The sequence below is a fragment of the Branchiostoma lanceolatum genome, chromosome 7 (assembly GCF_035083965.1).
Source record: "Branchiostoma lanceolatum isolate klBraLanc5 chromosome 7, klBraLanc5.hap2, whole genome shotgun sequence".
Taxonomy (NCBI): Eukaryota; Metazoa; Chordata; class Leptocardii; order Amphioxiformes; family Branchiostomatidae; genus Branchiostoma; species Branchiostoma lanceolatum.
Genome location: NC_089728.1, coordinates 744,515 through 763,328, shown reverse-complemented (window position 1 = coordinate 763,328; position 18,814 = coordinate 744,515). Strand labels below are relative to the sequence as shown.

At 44.9% G+C, this 18,814-nt stretch overlaps 2 protein-coding genes across 2 annotated transcripts; both read left to right on the top strand.

The window, feature by feature from the left end:
• The first annotated feature begins 1,751 nt into the window (after nt 1-1,751).
• LOC136438299 (tripartite motif-containing protein 3-like) lies at nt 1,752-4,542 on the top strand. The gene is made up of 5 exons (XM_066433061.1): nt 1,752-1,778; nt 1,931-1,985; nt 2,125-2,261; nt 2,455-2,545; nt 2,842-4,542. Exons 1-5 carry the CDS (start codon nt 1,752-1,754, stop codon nt 3,696-3,698), a joined length of 1,167 nt encoding a protein of 388 aa, XP_066289158.1. The 3' UTR covers nt 3,699-4,542.
• A 4,383-nt stretch (nt 4,543-8,925) lies between these two features.
• LOC136438297 (cadherin EGF LAG seven-pass G-type receptor 2-like) lies at nt 8,926-18,317 on the top strand. The gene is made up of 17 exons (XM_066433060.1): nt 8,926-8,932; nt 9,233-9,316; nt 9,619-9,754; nt 10,091-10,251; nt 10,653-10,833; nt 11,078-11,372; nt 11,741-11,870; nt 12,080-12,201; nt 12,493-12,594; nt 12,922-13,035; nt 13,512-13,888; nt 14,030-14,195; nt 14,726-15,116; nt 15,625-15,826; nt 16,032-16,296; nt 16,605-16,721; nt 18,078-18,317. Exons 1-17 carry the CDS (start codon nt 8,926-8,928, stop codon nt 18,315-18,317), a joined length of 3,090 nt encoding a protein of 1,029 aa, XP_066289157.1.
• The last annotated feature ends 497 nt before the right edge of the window (nt 18,318-18,814 follow it).

The following is an 18,814-nucleotide window of genomic DNA, read 5'->3' as shown; positions in this document are numbered from 1 at the left end:
CTGGCCAGACTAATAAGGATTTCATCAGCACGGCAAACCGATTGTAAATTGCACACAGTGATTGTCTGCTGATCCATGTTGATTAATCCTACAATACTGACAGGTTATGAGATAGCCATAACATCATTTCACAAAATAGTCGGACTGGCTTTCGAACAGTCGTGATCTTTCCTATAGGACCTTTCGCGATAAAATATCTTTAAGAAAGGATATAAAAGAGCTTTGGATCGTGTAAAAGAAGACACTGTAGATGCACTGACGTGTGGTCTGACTCAGACTACTGAAGGATGCTATGAATAAGTCGGCTGACGATTCTGCCAGCGGCGCCGGTCGGTCCTGAAACACCAACAACATGGACGCCACACGAGCAGACCGGCGTCATATCCGTGACTCTCTAGCAGATCCCGTGGATCAACAGCACATCCAACCCCAGTTCCACAGGATCCCGACCAGTCCAGCAGAACAGAAGGACATCTCATCTGGCTACACGGAAGACTCCCCGCAGGACCACCATAGCGCCGCTTCGGCTGAATACTCTGAGCAGGGTGGTTGTTGCAGCCACAACGGCGTTGAACGATCATCGCTACAGATTGTCTGTAGTTCCTATATTGATACCGGCCAAACTGAACAGAATCAAGCACTTTACGTTGATAGGCCTAACCAAGATCCGTCAACAGATTGCAGCGCTGAAAACGGCACAGAACGTCTGCCGCCACCGACTATCTGCACTTCCCATACAAACATCGGCAAATCTGAACAGAATCAAGCACTTTACGGTGAAAAGCCTTCTCTACCGACTGTGTGCACTTTAGATACACACGTCGAGCAAGCTGAACAGAACCAGGCGCTGTATGTCGATCATCCACTAGAAACGGAAGAAACTCCGTCAAAGGGCATCTATGACACTGATGCCTGCAACGCAGATAATGTAGTGCAATACCAGCTGGAGGATACCTGCCGTAGAGAAGCATCGGCCACTACTTACCAGTGCAGTGGAGATGGTGCCAGTGCGGACAGGCCAGATGTCACAGACAATGATGCAGATAGAGTAGCAGGAGAACTCGACTTGGATGGAACGCGATCAGAGCCTGTCATCAAACAATTGAAGGATCCCGAAAACTCTGATCACAGATCTGAATCAGAGGATGAAGTTACCGAAGATGATGAGTGTATCCGTCCGTATGCAGTCGCGTATAAAAGGGATGGCGAAACAAACGGCGAAGAAGAGGATGCCTATGCCGTCCAACCATACGCCGTGGCTTATGACCAACAGGATGAACATTATGAGAACCAAACACCGACTGGCCGCTCTGTCAGCAATTCCCAGAGCGTCCCTGGACAACCTAACACCAGTTCCGGTGAGTTAACTTTGCCGCACACACAACGTCATGTTGATCTAAAAACTCTAGACCTATTGCTAACCGAACTGTTCGTTAAAACCCTTTTGTCACAGGTTTTACACGTTGTTCGTCTCATTTACTCTGTGAAAATCCTGTGTCTGTAGAACTAGAGAAAACATGTCTTTGCATCTTTTAGAATAGTTTTTATCAAGATTCATGCCAAAAAAAATAAATACAGCTTGTTAAATGCGAAAACGATTCGACGACACGAAAGTAGCATTGCTGATTAACAACTGATCACCTCTGTCCCTATGTCTTCAGCAGAGTCTGTGGACGGCAGGAAGGACGGACTACTTCCCAACCCCATGTACAGTGGGAACGCGTTACGCCCAAACCCCATGCACGCTCCAAATGATTCACAACCAAGGGCAGGAGGAGGTAAGGTGTTGTCCGATAACTTAAGGTCCTACCACTTCGTAATACTCGCTGTAATGAGATCTTACTTAAATAAATGTTTGATACAGAAATCGACGTGATGCCCGCTAATCTCTCTTTATACGTAACTTAGTTGGTACCTAACACGCAGTTAGAGCACCTGTATCAAGTTCTCCGGCAACCAGGTTTTTGTCGACGTCGTGTCTCATGGTTTGGTGCATTTTTGTCATCTCTGATGGAAAACTCCACAACCATGCATGCCTGGAACTAGAATGTTATTCACATCCTATGGTGGTGGTGTTAACCCAAAATTATGTTTTTTCGTTCTTAATTCCCTTTTTATTGACAGGTCATAGCTGTGTCGCATCTCGCTCTTGTCTGGCTCTTGTCATCACTGCTGCAGTGGCAGTGGCGGCGCTGACGGTTCTAACAGCCCTGGTCATTGCTACTTATATGCCAACGGAGCAAGACAGTTACAAGCAAACGGTAAAATGTCTTCTGGATTTACTCGTACCAGCCTACATTAGAGGCATCACCAGAATTGTTACTCTACTATGTTGAACACGATTAAAAGATACAGGACATAAGCATTTTTTTTAAATTCTACAAGTGAATTCTATAATTCTTCCTTTTTAGACGTTTCTAACCGACTACCTTGTTCCTTCTTTCCCCAACTCAGACATGGACAGACCCCAGCTTCACTGGTGAAACCACAGATGACGTAACCCAACATGTGGACTTCACGTCATCTCCACATACCAGCACTGAAGGTGATGCTTCGTGAATACCCTTTAAGTTGTCTATGTGGACACAATCTTCACACTTCCAATTTCCGAACAATACAATAGCCAGGTGCATGATGAATACAGTGACCGTATCGCAATGAAATAGCCAGACACACGCACTGCCTTTTATTTATTTACCGACTAGGTACTATCACTAATGAAAATATCATGATTTGAAATTCTCCGCTACCTTGTCAAACACTCAAACGAAATCTTGTAACATCCATGCTGATACAATTTCGATTAATGATAATATTACTTTTTTTTGTACTGAAATACAGAGCTCAAACAAACGGCGATCGTCTTCGGTGGAGAAGGCGAAGAACCGGGCCAGCTTTTTGTACCGTATGGTGTTGTCGTGTCTCCTAGCAACGAGATATTTGTAGCTGACACCTACAACAGGCGAGTTCAAGTCTTCAGCATGACGGGCGTTTACCTCCGCCACTTTCCGACCATCGTGCCGGGGGAAGCCTCGGGGACGATTGAGCCCGAGTACATCTCCATTGACGGGGAGGGTCATCTGTGGGTTGCTGGGGATGAGAACGAGACGACAGGGTTTATTGTACGGTATACCAAACTGGGGCGCCACCTAGCGACTCTTCATCCAACATTCAAAAACAATTCTTTCTGTGGCATCGCCGTGGACGCGCTTCGTAATCTTGTGGCAGTGACAGAGTTCTGGAGTGACTATGGGGAACTAAAGATTCTACATTTCAACGGCACTGTGGTTCGCAAGTTTCGGACGGAGTGGGGCCCGGAGTACCCCGGACGGGTCGCTGTGGGGCGGGAGGGAAACCTGTTTGTGAATAATCATTGGGGAGGTACAAGTGTGTATGTATATAACAGCACTGGCCACTACCTTTTCAGCTTTGGGGGCGACAAGATTGGTGAGGTTCAGACAACACTTGATGACGGTCCGAGAGTAGTGGTGGTAGGAATCTGTACGGACAGTTCAGGAAACGTTCTCCTGTCGACCGGGCCGGGCGGGACAGTCGAGCTGTTCACGGCGGGAGGGCGGTACGTTCGCCGCGCCGCTGCCGGCATGTTCCGCGCTGACGGCGTGGCGGTAGGACCGTCTGGACAACTGGTCGTGACTGATGATACCAACAGTACCGTCACAGTATTCTCACACTATTGAACCTACATACGGACACTGTTCTGTGGTGAATTCATCTCTAGCTACAAATATCTGCCTTTCTCCTACCATTTACCTTTTACATTTCCTTCGGTTGACGTGTGATGGCAAATCTATACTCTAAAACTATGATTCTGCAAATCCTCGTGCCTTTGAACAATTCGCTTTCTGATGATGTTAGAAAGCTATCTTGGTATCAAGATTTGCTGTTAATGTTATCATGATAAGCTTCTCCTTTACTGAAGAGATACTCGGGGATTAAGAAGGGGGATAGTACGCTTAATTGTTTATGTATTTATTATTTTCTAGAGTGATATTAATGCCAATGTCCCGTCTACAGGAACATTATGTGGATTTGTAACAATGTATGTGATCTATGTATGAAATGTGTTATTGTAGCACAGTTTTTTGGGAATTTGTTTGTTAAAAGGGCAGGGCACAAATATGCAGGCTGAAGTTTTCCGCATTAAAAACTACTTATAGGTCCTCTCGACTTAAGCAGACCAATCACTCGTCGTGCGCAAACAGTAGAAGCCGTTCGATGATGTTTATTAATATTACTAATTTTTGTTCGACCGATGGCTAGACTAATACAGGTCTGCTGTATCTGATAATCTAAATTCAAATGGCGTGCAAAGATTGTCTACTGATCTATTTCCCCGCATCTTATGTCGTGTTTAATGCTTAGATCTACAAACCAGCCACGGCAGTGGAATAATTAGATATTCATCAAAACGACATGAAGTAATGTAATAACCATATTAACCAGGAAGACGATGTTAAACGTGGATCTATGTCGATAACAACACACTTCCAACAGAAGTAGAAATACAAGGCAATCATTTTTGCTATTATGACCATTTTGTAGTAATGAACATAATTCAACCTTCTGTAGTAATGAGCATAAAATAATAATGGTTTTTATTAATCAGAAATTACCCGAGCAATTGCAGCCTTTCTAGTGCTGAATCGGTGCAGGGCGACAGATACATAATTGCTCCACACTATTTTGTGGAACTGTCGCAAGGGTCTGGGCGGCTGCAATTCTACAAACCAGCAACAGCAGTAGAATGTAATCCAATAAAACGGCATGAAGTAATGTGATAATCATATTACTTGTAACCAGGGAGACGATGTTCTTTTCTTAAACGTGGATCTATCTTGATACCACTTCCAACAGGCGTGCAAATACAAGACAGTTATTTTCTATCGTACTGAGCAACATTAAACATTCTGTAGTAATTAAAACATAAATTGTTCTGTTAGCAATAAATATGATTAAACATTCCATAGTGAAGGAGTCGATTGAATATTCCATAGTAATGAAACGAAAACATCTAAAACTAATTTAAAGAAAGCAAACAGCAGTTCCTCTATACCATAAGTACGTGCCTTTTCCTCTCTTGTTTTAGGACATCTCTCATTTTAACAGGCACGCTTCGTCTAGAGTTTGTCTTGTAATGAGACGACATTTAGTTTACCAGCAACTATTATGTATTCATATAATGTACATAAATGTACGTAGGTCTGTCTTTCTTTATCATTTACATTTAGACCCCATATAGTTGATACTACGGTCAACCCCTATCCAGTTAAATGGAACAGGCCCTAAGTCAACAAAAGTGACATCATTATTCACAATAATCAGAGTCAAGTTTGTCGGGACCAGGAAGTTTTCCGTGTGGCGGGAGAACCTGACTCCGAACCTGACCAAACCTACTATCGTCTGCACGACCGTCAGTCATGCGAGACTGGACACATTTCGCGGGCTTTCTTCTGCTCCTCACTGGTAAGCCATTTTCTGTCACTAGAAATTTAACACTTCGATTTTCCTGTAGTCTGCAGAGGTGATGATTATGGGAGTGTAGTCACGTCAGTTGCACGACAGGTGGGCGATAGCAAGCCGGCGTTATTCTAACCTGGTCACCGGTCTCTACGGGTCAGCTTAGGGGTGTTTTACCGGCACAATCTGCAAAGTATTGGCTGTTTCTGTCAGCCTGTCGTTGAACCTTACCTTAGACCTTAGATCCTCCCGCAACTTTGTTGCATAGGTCAACTTGGCTTCGGATACTTCTTCTCCAAAGGCTGCGGTCTGTCGTTGAAGGTGGCCTATTAAGTTATCGCCGACCGTAGAGTGAGGTAATTCAAGCTAAGCCCGTAAAACCACCCCGAGCGGGCTAATCTGCCTGGGCGGGCGGGCATCACTCCCGGGACCGTAAAGATACCGGCGAGCTCCCGATGGTGTGGTCACCAGGCTAAGGTTATTTTAGGGGCAGTCGTGGACGCGTCGCGCAAGATTCAGCTATTCTGTAACGGAAAAGGTTGTTGTCTTTGTTGATTGCTTTGTGGGACTTTGTTGATTGCATTCGCGGCGAGGAGCTTACAATTGGCGGGGCTACGTCGCAAGGGTCTGTAACCACGTTTATCTCTTTTCGGGTCAGGGGGTTCGAACCCGGGACCTCTAGGTTCTAGTCCCAAAATCCTACCATTACGCTAATGATGCAAGTATTTGCTGAAGAGAATCAAGGGAATCTTTCAACGAATTAATTGAATTCCATGTCGTTTATTTCGACAGAGGGAAGTTGGAACGGATAATATACCCGAAATGATAACGATATTCAAGCACTTTTGTATCCATGATTGTCTGAACACAGGAAGGTGGCGATCTCAGTACAGACCGGAGTTTTCACGCCACGTTGCGGTCAATCCGAGTTCAGGTGTACAGACGGCGCACTCCGCAACAAATGTCTCGGAACAAAGAAATGAGGAAGTAACAAATCATTTCCCTCCCCTGCTGGGGTTACGTAATCGCTCTCCGTTAAAACAACATGAGCGGCGAACGTACAAAAATGCTCTCAAGTTCAGGCAAAAAGTAGGCAACAAAGGGTGAACGGTGAACAACTTTGTCATTCAAGAATGGACTTTTGAACATAACTCTTGTTATCCCGTATCTTGTTATTTATGAAACCTGATTAGATTACTCACGGAGAACTCTGCTCAGCTTTGAAAGCCGCGTAGTGTGTGTTAAGGCCCGGTCGCATATTTGTCATATTGGTGGTTCGTGGTAAGTTACATACATCATCAGGATATAGTCATGGATGTATCGTAAAAACTTCAACTTGTGCCAGAAGAATTGTTTTAAATCCTCAACGACGAAAATCCAACGACAAAGAAAATCGGTGGCTTCACCTTTACGAGACAGGTCTTTTCATGCACGTGTTTTTTCCTTTCCGATTTCTGCCTTATTTGAAGTTTTGTTTAAATCGTCATAAATTGTCATGAATTCTAATGCCGTCCTAGTTGTTAAAAAAGCACATCCGTTTTCGGAAAAAAAATTGAAGAAAAAAAGAAAGTAGAAATCCCCTAAAAACGCTTATTAGAACATGGCTATTAGAGTGCAGGTCATCGTTTGTGCGCTTATAAATACGACAGGTGTACTATTACCTTGTCAATAATCAACCAGGCATGAATGGCCCCGCTGTTTGTCTTTTGTACCTCACAAGTGTCGGGTGTCGGGTTCAATTGTTTTACGTACAAAAGGCCTTTCTTGTGGTAGGATAAAACTGCGGGGGTTTCCCAGCGCAGTCCTCGGTATGGGCACACACTCGTGCAGGTATAATTATATCTCACATTGGCTACGTAGGCTTGGTGCTTTTCAAATTGTGAAAGGGCTGGCCTATGTGGGGGATGAGGGCTTGCAACAAGAAGACGACGAAGGAAATAACGCCCCTGCCGGCGACTTTGAGTGATGCAACAGCCAAGGCCCTTGTATACAAACGCAGCTTATGCCGGAATACCATTTCCAAACCGGGGCCCGTCCGGTCGGTTGGCGGGAATGAAAACTAAAAGTGTATATACCGATAGATATATACGAATTATGCTCGAGCTCATGATGTTTTCTTATGTTTTGTCTTTTGTAAACGGCCCCCGCAAATTAAACTGCACGGACGGTCGCCGGTTTGGAAAGGGCCCTAGCATTGTCATATGGGACCCACAGGCTACGAAAAATTAGGGATTAAGCATTTTTTCTTTGCCAATTTCAATCTTTGCCTAAACTATTAAAAATTGTGACTTTTTTTGTACGCACGGCTTGGATTCCTCACTAGATAGTTTGTGCCTCTGTGTTGTTTTACAGCGACGCCGCACTTGGTGGTTCATCTGTTTTTGTACGCACGGCTAGGGATTCTTCACTAGATATTTTGAACCACTTCCCTGTGTGTTGTTTTACAGCGACGCCGCGCTCGGTGGTTCATCTGGCGGGGGGGACGACCACCCCGGGCGGCACAGCCCAGCCCTGGCCCGTCACGGCGCCGTGGAACCAGGTACGTGACACGGTTGGGATCATGCCTCGTCGCGGTTTGAAATGGGCTCGGAAGGGTTAAGAAAATGGGTTGGAAGGGTTGGAAATGACCTGAAAAAGCCCTTTCTTGTCGCTTTGGGCTTCCGTACGCCCGACAGAACTGCGTGCGAACGAGTAGAGGTTGCTGCAATTGCTGTTATTAATAATAAGTAGACTTGATTTGTAAGAAATCCTAAACTTTTTGTCCGTTTTTCTCTCGGTGTTATGTACATGAGGTGAAGAGCACAATCTACCAAACGATCTAGAAGACAAAACAAACATTTTGAAAACGTTTCAAAACATTCCAGAGCAAGGTTAGCCTTCTTGCCATTGTAACTTTATGAAGACAATGAAAGAACAACAAACACAAGCATGTTGACTTTGGAAGGAAGGAAGGAAATATCGATAGTCGTGTTGGTTAATATGTCAGAAGGCATTTAAACCAATGGTATGCTCACTGTTTTGTACAATTTATTTATTTATTGGTTCGGCATATTGCCAGGGTTACCCAATATGCCCTTTTGTACAATTCATGATACAGGTCCAGTGCTCACTCCTGAGACCATTTCAAAACGTTTAACCACCATGTAAAAAATATATATTCTACAGTCGTTGGTGAACGCCACCCTGCCGTACCCAAACGCTACCGGTAAGTTACCTCTTCATATGAGACTCAGACGTGCTACGTTGGGATGAGTAGACTGAAAACTCACACGGTATCAAATTTTTTTTCCGACAAGAGTTAAACTCCCTGATTTTCAATCAACCCTGCGTTCTTCTTCATGAAAACGGACTCACCTCTTTAGACACATGATCTTGCGCTTACCATTTCTATTGTTGTCGACCAAGGAAGATTGTGATAAAGAAATAGCGAAATCTACCTGTGACTAGATGTACGGTAAGAGGTGGGTTTAATCGAACGTGAGTTAATGTCCGTAGTGCATGGGTTTACATCTATTCCAACACCATGTCAGCTTCAGAGTGTGTTTTCGCTCACGTGTTAAATCTGGAAGTCTTTTGAATTTGTAACGTTTTAACGTTAAAACACATTTCACATATGCAAATTCACAGACCTGGCTCTTCCAGATTCAACCAACAACAAGGGCAGCTAGCTCTGACGTCATGTGCAAGTCATCAGATAGCAAAAGCTGTTGGATTCATACATTTGTATATCAATAACTGTACTGATTTCTCCCAGCCGGTCCCCTGGGTCTCCTGTACAGAGATCTGATCCGTGAGGTCATGGTGGGCATCCCGGCCCTCTCTACTGTGGGAGACTTGGGTAAGTAGAAACTTCTCTGTTAAAGCGACTTTATTATTAGCTTTATCAGCGTTTTGGTCGTGGCAACTTGAAGCAAGAGAATGATTTTCGTTGTGGTGGCAGATGAACAAACACATAGAAAATTTCAGACGATATATTTTTGAAGCATTGTCTACAATTGCTTAAGGGAAAACTACAAGTCTAATATTCCACCGTGTGGTTTAAGTACCGTTGGGGGTGCCCCTGTAAAGTTAACAGCATGTCAAATCTATCTCTTGGGAGCGTCCATCTTTTCATTCCTTATTTCTAATGTTTGGTTCCAGTGGTTGACATGGCAACGTTCCAGACCAGTAACGCCACCAACGTGACGTACGTGCTGATGTGCTGCACGTATGACGTCTTCACTCTGCTGACGGACGGCAGGGTCCTGGTGACGTCAGAGCTAGACTTCAACATCCAGTAAGGCCGACTTCAAGTCACGCTGATTTATCGTTGTTTAACACTGACACAAATTTGACTTAGAGCTAAAGAAATTCCCCTAACGCGTCTCTTTGAAAAAACAAATGAATGTAACGAGATCCAAGTTTTCTTGATATAGAAAACAGAACAAACATTATTTTTGAAGCAAAAGGATTGTTAAAGTCATTGGATCCTAGTTGGTGACGATAGTTGCCCTCTACCCTAACAAAACGTAACAATTCCTCCCATGTTTTCCTTACAAAAACATGGAAGGTAAAGTAATGTGTCAAATGCGCCGTTATATCAAATATCCCACTTACTTTGTAACCATTCCAGATACTCCATCCCCGTGGCTGAGCTGGATCCCTTCGGCGCCATCTTGTTTGCTTACGTCATCCACGTGAACCTGACCAGTGACGTCAGTCTGTACAAGGACCCGGATGGACTCTGCAACACAACTTCGTTCTACGTCACCATGGAGGAGAACTCTGATATAGGTAAAATCAGATCCTTGGACACGATTGAGTAAACTAAAAGAAACTGTAAAGTTAGTCCCACATAGCCTTTTGGAGACCGTAGGGGCAGTGTGTTCTTATCCACTGTGTCCAGAACACGGTATGGGAAGGCGGGGCCCTTCCCTCGCCTTCTACCGGCTTCTTCCTCCCAAACTGAAGGATGAAAATCGTGTCGTCGTTGGCATGCCATTGGTTTCGAACCCTGAGTTTTGTGCCAACCACCCTGACTACCACGCAAACACGACACCACATGTTGAAGACACTGTAATATTAGCCAACATCAAAGGTAGTAAATCTAAACATTGCCCCCTCGAGTAGAACATACAGAAAGCACACATTCACGTACACAGATATCAAAATTGCCTTTCTTAATCTCCCTGCAGTTTCCGTGGACCTGGGCAGCCTGACGAACCAGTCGTTCTCCGGGGTGCAGTTCTCCCTGGTTCCGGGAGGGGACGCCGACAGGTTCTCCATCGACCCTTCCAGCGGAGTCATAACCCCCAACGGTCCACTGGACAGGGAGGAGAGGGACACTCTGGTCTTCAGGGTCGCCATGGCTACCAGGTGATCTTCCTTTGCAACCATTACTTCATTTTCTTCTACTGTAAATGCCTTAGTCGAATTAAGTAGATGGGAATTACTAGGAGAAGTTTCCATTAATGACCATACCAAAATTCGACAAAATATTTGTTGTCAGCACACCCTACCCCACTCCACCACACACATACAGACTACATGTATATGGGCGTATCTACTACTTACAACATCTTATGGCACTTATTCCTACACTGTTCCGTCATCAACCCAGGTATGACGTCACCTTCGGCACCGTGGCCGTGACCGTGACGGACATAAACGACAACGCCCCGACCGTCGTGGAAACTTGGAGCAGTGAATACATCCTGCAGTCCACCCCCATCAACTCCATAGTTGGACTGGTCCGAGCCGAGGACCCGGATGCGGGGGAGAACGCGATCTTGACCTACACCATTGTGGAGGAGGCTGGCGAAGATTTTTCTGAGCTGTTCTTCATCAACAATGTCACGGGGGTCATTACGGTCATCAGCAACTTCAAGGTCATCAGAGAGAACATCGTTCTCAAGGTGATGTCCTGAATCATGAAAACTTTGTCTCGAAACACGTCACGATGACAAAGCACATTTGCATATTGCTTGATGACGTGCCTTGCGCTGTTAATGGCTATGCTAAGTTCGTCAGAATGTTAAAGAAAATAATATAGCCCTCTGTTATTGACAATGCTCGCGTATGCAAAAATTGAAAGATTTTTGTGACTTGGCTTCGTTTCTAGAGCACTTAACGGTGGACCGTAGCGACTGGAGGAAGAGGGTTGACTTAGTCCGGGCAACCCGCCCGACATGATGATGATGATGGCTTCGTTTAACTAATACAAATCAAGAGAAGTTATTATCCTTAACTTGGAACAAAAACCAGAACGCATTTCCCCCATTAGATCAAGGTGCTGGACAACGGCGAACCACCGAAGGTTGCGGAAACGACTATTGAACTGTCTCTTCTGTCAAATGACGCGGTCGGAAACCTGACAAGACTGAACGTCAGCGTTCCAGAGGACGTCGCGATCGGTATGCATTTCCCGTCTTTGTGCATGCGCACATTTCTCAAGTTTTATAATGGTGTTATCTGACTATCATCAGTATTTGGCACTGAACCGTCTTTTCTGCTGTACGGAGACGTTTTGTGGCCGTAAATGTGTTGCATGTTTTCTCCCAAAAATATCGATGCAAATTCATATTTTGTCTCGATTGATCCACGAAGTCGCCTGTGTTCCCAGGAACTGCCCTCGTGAACGCCACGGTCCCTGCAAGCGCGGGAGACGGGACCATCATCTACACTTACGTCATGCAGGACCCGTCAGGCCTCAATGAGAAGTACTTCAGCGTCCACAATGAAACCGTCCGTAACGTGTTTCTCTTCGAAGTTTGCCAAAGATAACACAACCACACTAAACCAGACTTTTTAGACTACCCAAAACAAACAGCAAAAAGCGAACCTTTATCTTCCGCGCCATCAATCCATATAACTTCAAAAAGGCCATCCACAATTTATACGACTAAAGGGTATCGTAATAAAGAAATAGACGAACGTTTAGACTTCTTGGATACGATAATCGCCATGACTTGTTTGTTTGTTTGTTTGTCTGCTTCTTTGTTTGTTTGTTTGTTTACTTATCTATTGTTTCCCCAGGGTGAGATCACAGTTATCTCAGGTCTGGACCGGGAGACGGAACCTTCTCACCAGTTCTTCGTGGAACCCAACGCGGAATCCGGCTGTGACAGGCAGAGTCTGGTACGTGTCGTCTTCAGATCTCTGCCAAGTGCACCCAGTGAACCTAGGATTACTAGTATAAACCTCTGATATTTTCCTGTTCAGTGAAGACTCGGCTATCATCTCGTAGAGTTCTCTGTTGGCTACTGCAGTTTAAGACTATTTTGCCCATTCTTAGATGCTGTGTTCACTAGCTGGCTGTAAGTGGCATACAAGGCGGAATCTATTTTTAAGAACATCAGAAAATCATTGTTGATCATTGTTATGTCACTTGTTCGTTTGCTGCCGGCACTAGTAGTCTTCTTCAGAGGGAATATGATTTTTAGTTGCTTTGTTTTGTTTAATAAGATCCTGGTGGTGATCACACTAGAAGACATCAACGACAACGCCCCAGTGTTTAAACACCAGACGCTGCAGGGGGCCGTCCGGGAGAACACGCCGATAGGGGAACCTGTCATAATCGTGAGTCGCCTCTAACGTTCTTCCTCAGATAGTCAGATGGTCTTAGAATCGTCTGTGGCATATGTTCACATATTCACACTATCCTTTATCATCACTCCTCCCTACCTAATGACATGTGTGTAGACCCATAGTCGGTGAGGTGGCAAGGAAGATATGATGTGGGGTGCTCTTCTATACGATGCATCCTTTGGCAATTCTAGGAGGCTGAGGGACTTTCTCTTATGTCCAATTACCTGTAAAATATCCGGCATGTATGTTGAAAACCTTGATCTCCTCAATACTTAACTTTATGAAACAATCCCTCTGATCCACATTCTCAAAACCTTTCACGAATATTAACATTTACCACAAGATATTAAAAGGAAATTTCAGTAACCTACCGAACATTTCAGTAACCGTAGATTGGAAAAAGATTTTGCATTAGTTTTTTCGACCACTCGGTATATATCTATATTTTCACCATAACAATGCCGCAGATCCCAGAACTGGCTGTTGATGACAAAGATTTTGGCATCAACGGCAGCGTCGACATCCGCCTGATTGATGAGCTAACTAGAGTAGGTTCGAGTAAGTTTGCAGTGAACTCCACATCTGGGCACATCTACGTTAGCGGCGACTTAGACTACGAGGCAGCGCAGAGCTACACTCTGATCGTGGAGGCCATGGATAGGGACGGAACATCTGGCTACAGAAGCGCCACAGCGCGGTTAATCATTGAACTGCAAGATGAGAACGACAACTCGCCACAGTTCAGTCACGAAGATTTCCATTTCTTCATCCCCGAAAACGCCACGGACAGCGCGCTTGTTGGAACTGTGTTGGCGACAGATCTAGATTCTGCACATAACGGTGAGCTATTGACTTGTGCAGACGAAGCCGTTCTTCAACTTTGATTGTAATAGGGAAATGCTACGGCAACAAAGTGAATGTTAGCCTCCAGTGTTCTTGACAAAAATATGTTTAACACGTGAACTACCTTCTGTACTGCACCTAGAATTTTCTATAATCCCTACCATGTAGGTAAGGTGGACCACTTTATCGTGGACGGAGGTGACGGCGTGTTCCGGCTGGACTTCTCGTCTGGACAGCTGACGTTAGTCCGGGGGGATCTACTGGACCGGGAGGCTGTGGACTGGTACACACTGACCATCAGGGCACAGGTGAGTTAGTACACACTGACCATCAGAGCACAGGTGAGCAGGTACACACTGACCATCAGGGCACAGGTGAGCTGGTACACGCTGACCATCAGAGCACAGGTGAACAGGTACCGCTGACCATCAGAGCACAGGTGAGTAGGTACACACTGACCATCAGAGCACAGGTGAGCTGGTACACACTGACCATCAGAGCACAGGTGAGTAGGTACACACTGACCATCAGGGCAAAAGTGAGCTGGTACACACTGACCATCAGGGCACAGGTGAGCTGGTACACACTGACCATCAGGGCACAGGTGAGTAGGTACACACTGACCATCAGAGCACAGGTGAGCTGGTACACTGACCATCACATCAGGACACAGGTGAGTTAGTACATACTGCCGTCATGATCATCAAGACACAGATATAAAGGTGCAGATATGCTTCTAGATTTATACTTACATATAGAAATAGGACCACGAATGTTCCTAGCAAGTTGAGCATTTTATCGTCCCCAAAGCTAAGAGTGCAACTCATTGCATCCACAGGATCGGGGTTCTCCGTCCCTTTCTAATTTCACCAACGTCAACGTTACGGTCACCGACGTCAACGATAACACCCCTTCCTTCGATGACGACACACTGCGTCATTTCCTCACCAGAGAGCCAATGAGAACCGTGGAAAACCTGCCGAACGGGACTCACCTGTTGACGCTGTCCGTGACGGACCCTGATGCCGGCGTGAGCGGGTCGGTTCGCCTGGATGTAACCAGCGGAGGGTTTTCTGTAGTGATGCTGGACAACTCCACCGAACGCTGGGCTATTGTAAGTAATGGAACCTTAGACCGAGAGGACAGGGAGACGTACGAGCTCGGCATCACTGCTACAGACATGGGAACACCCGCCTTGTCCAGCAGTATCACCATAGTGCTGGCAGTCGGTAAGTACTCTAGAAATCATTCTTAAGGTATATTACGCCAAAAATAATTACTCAAGCAACTGGATAAAGTTGACGTCAGACGTTTCAGACAGCATCCACTGTCTTTCGTCAGTGACTAACGATAGGACTGAGAACACCAGGTTTTATACCAAAACTCTGAATATGTTTATGAGGTTAAGATATTCACAGTTCCGATTCACATACTCTGAATAGATATGTTAATGAGGTTAAGGTATATTGTTTTATGTTTCTGTCTAGCAGCTCTATCGCTGAAGGTTTCTGATGGTTTGTTGTATAATTTTCAATGAAAAGTAAGAAATAGACAAATTTCAGCGACACTCAGCATAACTATAGTCGTCTACAAATCCACTAGAAATAGAAATTGCTGAAAGTTAAAACGAGTTCATCATCAACACCCATACAGTATTAAATCCCATACCATTCACTGGTCGTAACTGTTAGCCGACAACTGTAACGTTAACGGCCCAATTCCACCTGGTATGCACAGATGACGTCAATGACGTTCCCCCGACCTTCCCGGAACCTCCTGACGAAGTAACCTTGCTGGGTGGATCGCATCCGGGTACTCTGGTCGCCATATTTGCAGTCGAGGACCCGGATTTAGACGGCGATATTGAGTACAGCCTTACTCAGGATCATCATCAGCTGTTCCGCATCAACGATGCCGGCGTTGTCGACGTTAAAAGACGGTGAATCTCCCCTTACTACAATAAAACTAACATGACTGTTTGAATCAGTAATACCCGTTATTAGAGGCACGTGGTTATGATATTACGTATCAAAAGTGCCCGGGCAAGTCATCCAAGAAATGGCCACAGCCAAAAGTTTGATTTGATGTTACACGTGTCGAAAGTTTAAATTTTAATGTAAAAACGATTTTTTTCTATGCTGCAGCCTTCCCCACGTCACGACCACCATGAACGTGAATGTAACCATTGAGGTGACTGACGGGCTTCACGTCACCAACACAACACTGCAGGTCCACGTGGAGGACGGGTCATCTATGGAGACTCTGGAGTTTGAGCGGGAAACGTACGACTTTGACGTCATCGAAAAATCACCAGCAGGCACAGTCGTCGGGGCGGTTAATGTTTCAAGCGACCAGCCGGTCCAGTACAGCTTCCAGTCGGCACACGGCTTTGTCATCGACAGCAGCACAGTAAGAACACATACCTCATTTGTTTTCTAACATTTGAGAAAAGAAAACAACTACAGAACTCATAAAAATACCAATTAATGAATACGGTGACAGTTCAAGTCAAACCACTGAAAGAAACATTTTCTTTGGTACCTCATGCTAAAGCGATAGAAGCAATGTCCAAAATAGACCTTCATGTATGCTTCACTGGACTATATTCAGACGACCAAAGCTGGAATTATCCTATAAATTCAGAGTTACCTCCAACTACACGGCCGTGTTTCGTTTCACTTTGCATCTCCAATTGTGTCGTTTCTGTTTATTTCTAGGGTACAATCAGATCACAACTTCAGCTCGATAGGGAGGAGGATGACAAGCACAATTTGATCGTAGAAGCGACTGAGTCATCTATTTGGTATGGACATCCACGAAGAGCGTACGCAGTGGTAAGTAAAATGGACAACTGAGCATTGAACATCGGTATCGGTTTCTTTCGTATTTCCCCGTCTTTGGCACATGGATTGTTATCTCCATGAAAAAAGGCTTTTTCATGGAGATACTGTTTTGCTTGCGTTTGGTGTTTGTGTGTATGTATGTGTCACCGGGTGCTTTAAGTCACCATAACTGTAGAACCTGTACATGGATTGTAATGATTTTTGGTATGTGGGTGGGTGTTAAGAGGAGGAAGGCCAAGGTCGATTTTGGGCCCCCTGGCATGTGTGACTGGAACTGCAATGGCGTATTTGTTAAAATCTTCAATGTAGAAGAACTGAAGAGTGGATCGTCAGATCGTCATGTTCTTTGGTACACAGGTAGGCTAGACCAAGTTGTACACACTTCAGTGCAAACTATGCAAATGAGACCGAATTTGCATAAGTAAGGAGGTAAATCGTTTGCATGTGTGTCGTCGGATGCTTAAAGCCAGCATAACTGTAGAACGTGTAGATGGATTGTAATGATATTTGGTATGTGGGTATGCGCTGGGAGGAGAATGGTCAAGGTCGATTTTGGGCCCCCTGGTTTGTGTCCCTGGAACTGCAATGGCCTATTTGTAAAAATGTTCTAAAGGGGAATAACTGAAGAAAGGAACAACAGATTTTCATGTTATTTGGTACGCAGGTAGGTTGGACAGAGATGTACAAACTAAAGTGCAAATCATGCAAAGTTAGTGTGTTTGCGTGTGTGTGCGCGTGCGTGTATGTATGTGTCACCGTGTGTGTATGTATGTGCCACCGGATGCGTAAAATCAGCATAACTATAGAACGTGTCGATGAATTGTAATGATATTTGTTATGTGGGTAGGTGTGGGAAGGAGAAAGGTCAAGGTCAATTTTGGGCCCTCTGGTATGTGTCACTGGAACTGTAATGGCGTATTTGTCAAAATCTTCAAAGGAGAATAACTGAAGAAAGGATCGACAGATTTTCATGTTATTTACTTGGCAGGTAGCTTAGAGAGGGATGTATACAATGAAGTGCAAATTATGCAAATTATACTTAATTTGCCTAAGTAATGGGAAAATCTATATTTGCAGTGTTGGCCATTGTGGCACTTCTAACAGCTGTTAGTGAAAGTGGGTCACTGTGGAACCTGAGCCCCCGACAGCTGCAGGTGGCCGGGGGTCATACCATTGAGCGATATAGAATGGGGGGAACTGGTTTAATACAAAAAAAAGTTTCATGGAGATTTTGGGTCCTAAGACTCTTGTTGTTCTTTGTAAGGATGGAGTGAAATGGTGAGGAATAGAGAACACTGGTAAGGAGAGTATAGAAAAATATCCGTGATGCCTTCCTTAATTTTGCAGGTTTCGGTTCGGGTTCTAGACGTCAATGACAACGCGCCAGAATTCGGCAGGGACGCCTACGATGCCGATGTTTTAGAGGATGCTCCAGTTGGTGACGTCATCCTCACCCTCTCAGCCACCGACGCTGACGACGGCATCAACGGCGACGTTGTCTACAGTAAAGCGGAGGGTCAGTCAAACTTATCATTTCCTGACACATTTTGGGACCATTCTGGCACCTTTGACCGAACTCCCTGTTAGTGTCCTTGACGTGCCTTACATTCAGATACCAATTATGGAACTGCCAGCACACACGACTACAAACAAACAAGCAAACAAACAAACACACCAACTAATTACCTTCGTTTTCTCGGAGGTAAAAAGCTACTAACCATTGATGTCCCCTGACAGGAGAAGACACTTTCACAGTGGACCCTGAGACAGGAGCGATTCGGGTGAACGGAACTCTCGACAGGGAGGCGGCAGACATACATCTCATCGTCGTGCAGGTAACGCCACCTTAACAAGGAAACCCGCTCCATTTCTATCATCTGAATCACCCTATGTCTATAATAATCCTTACTGCATACATGAGGTCACATCCCGCGCGATGACAGTCGCGCTCGACTACGAAGGATTACCAACAGCGTCCACAACACTTGATTATTTACGAGGTTTATATATGTTTCAGTAGCCTATTGTTACAACAAAGTCAGACACAGTACACTGACGCATGTATGTTTTTCCCTATGTTTTCC

Excerpts from the sequence above, each read along its gene's own strand:
- LOC136438297 (XM_066433060.1), top strand. Across the intron at positions 12,202-12,492 it reads TCAGCGTCCACAATGAAACC|GGTGAGATCACAGTTATCTC; the intron begins GTCCGTAACGTG and ends TTGTTTCCCCAG. Across the intron at positions 15,827-16,031 it reads GTTGTCGACGTTAAAAGACG|CCTTCCCCACGTCACGACCA; the intron begins GTGAATCTCCCC and ends TCTATGCTGCAG.
- LOC136438299 (XM_066433061.1), top strand. The coding sequence starts at position 1,752 with ATGATTCACAACCAAGGGCAGGAGGAG. Across the intron at positions 1,779-1,930 it reads ACAACCAAGGGCAGGAGGAG|AGCACCTGTATCAAGTTCTC; the intron begins GTAAGGTGTTGT and ends ACACGCAGTTAG. Across the intron at positions 2,546-2,841 it reads TCCACATACCAGCACTGAAG|AGCTCAAACAAACGGCGATC; the intron begins GTGATGCTTCGT and ends ACTGAAATACAG.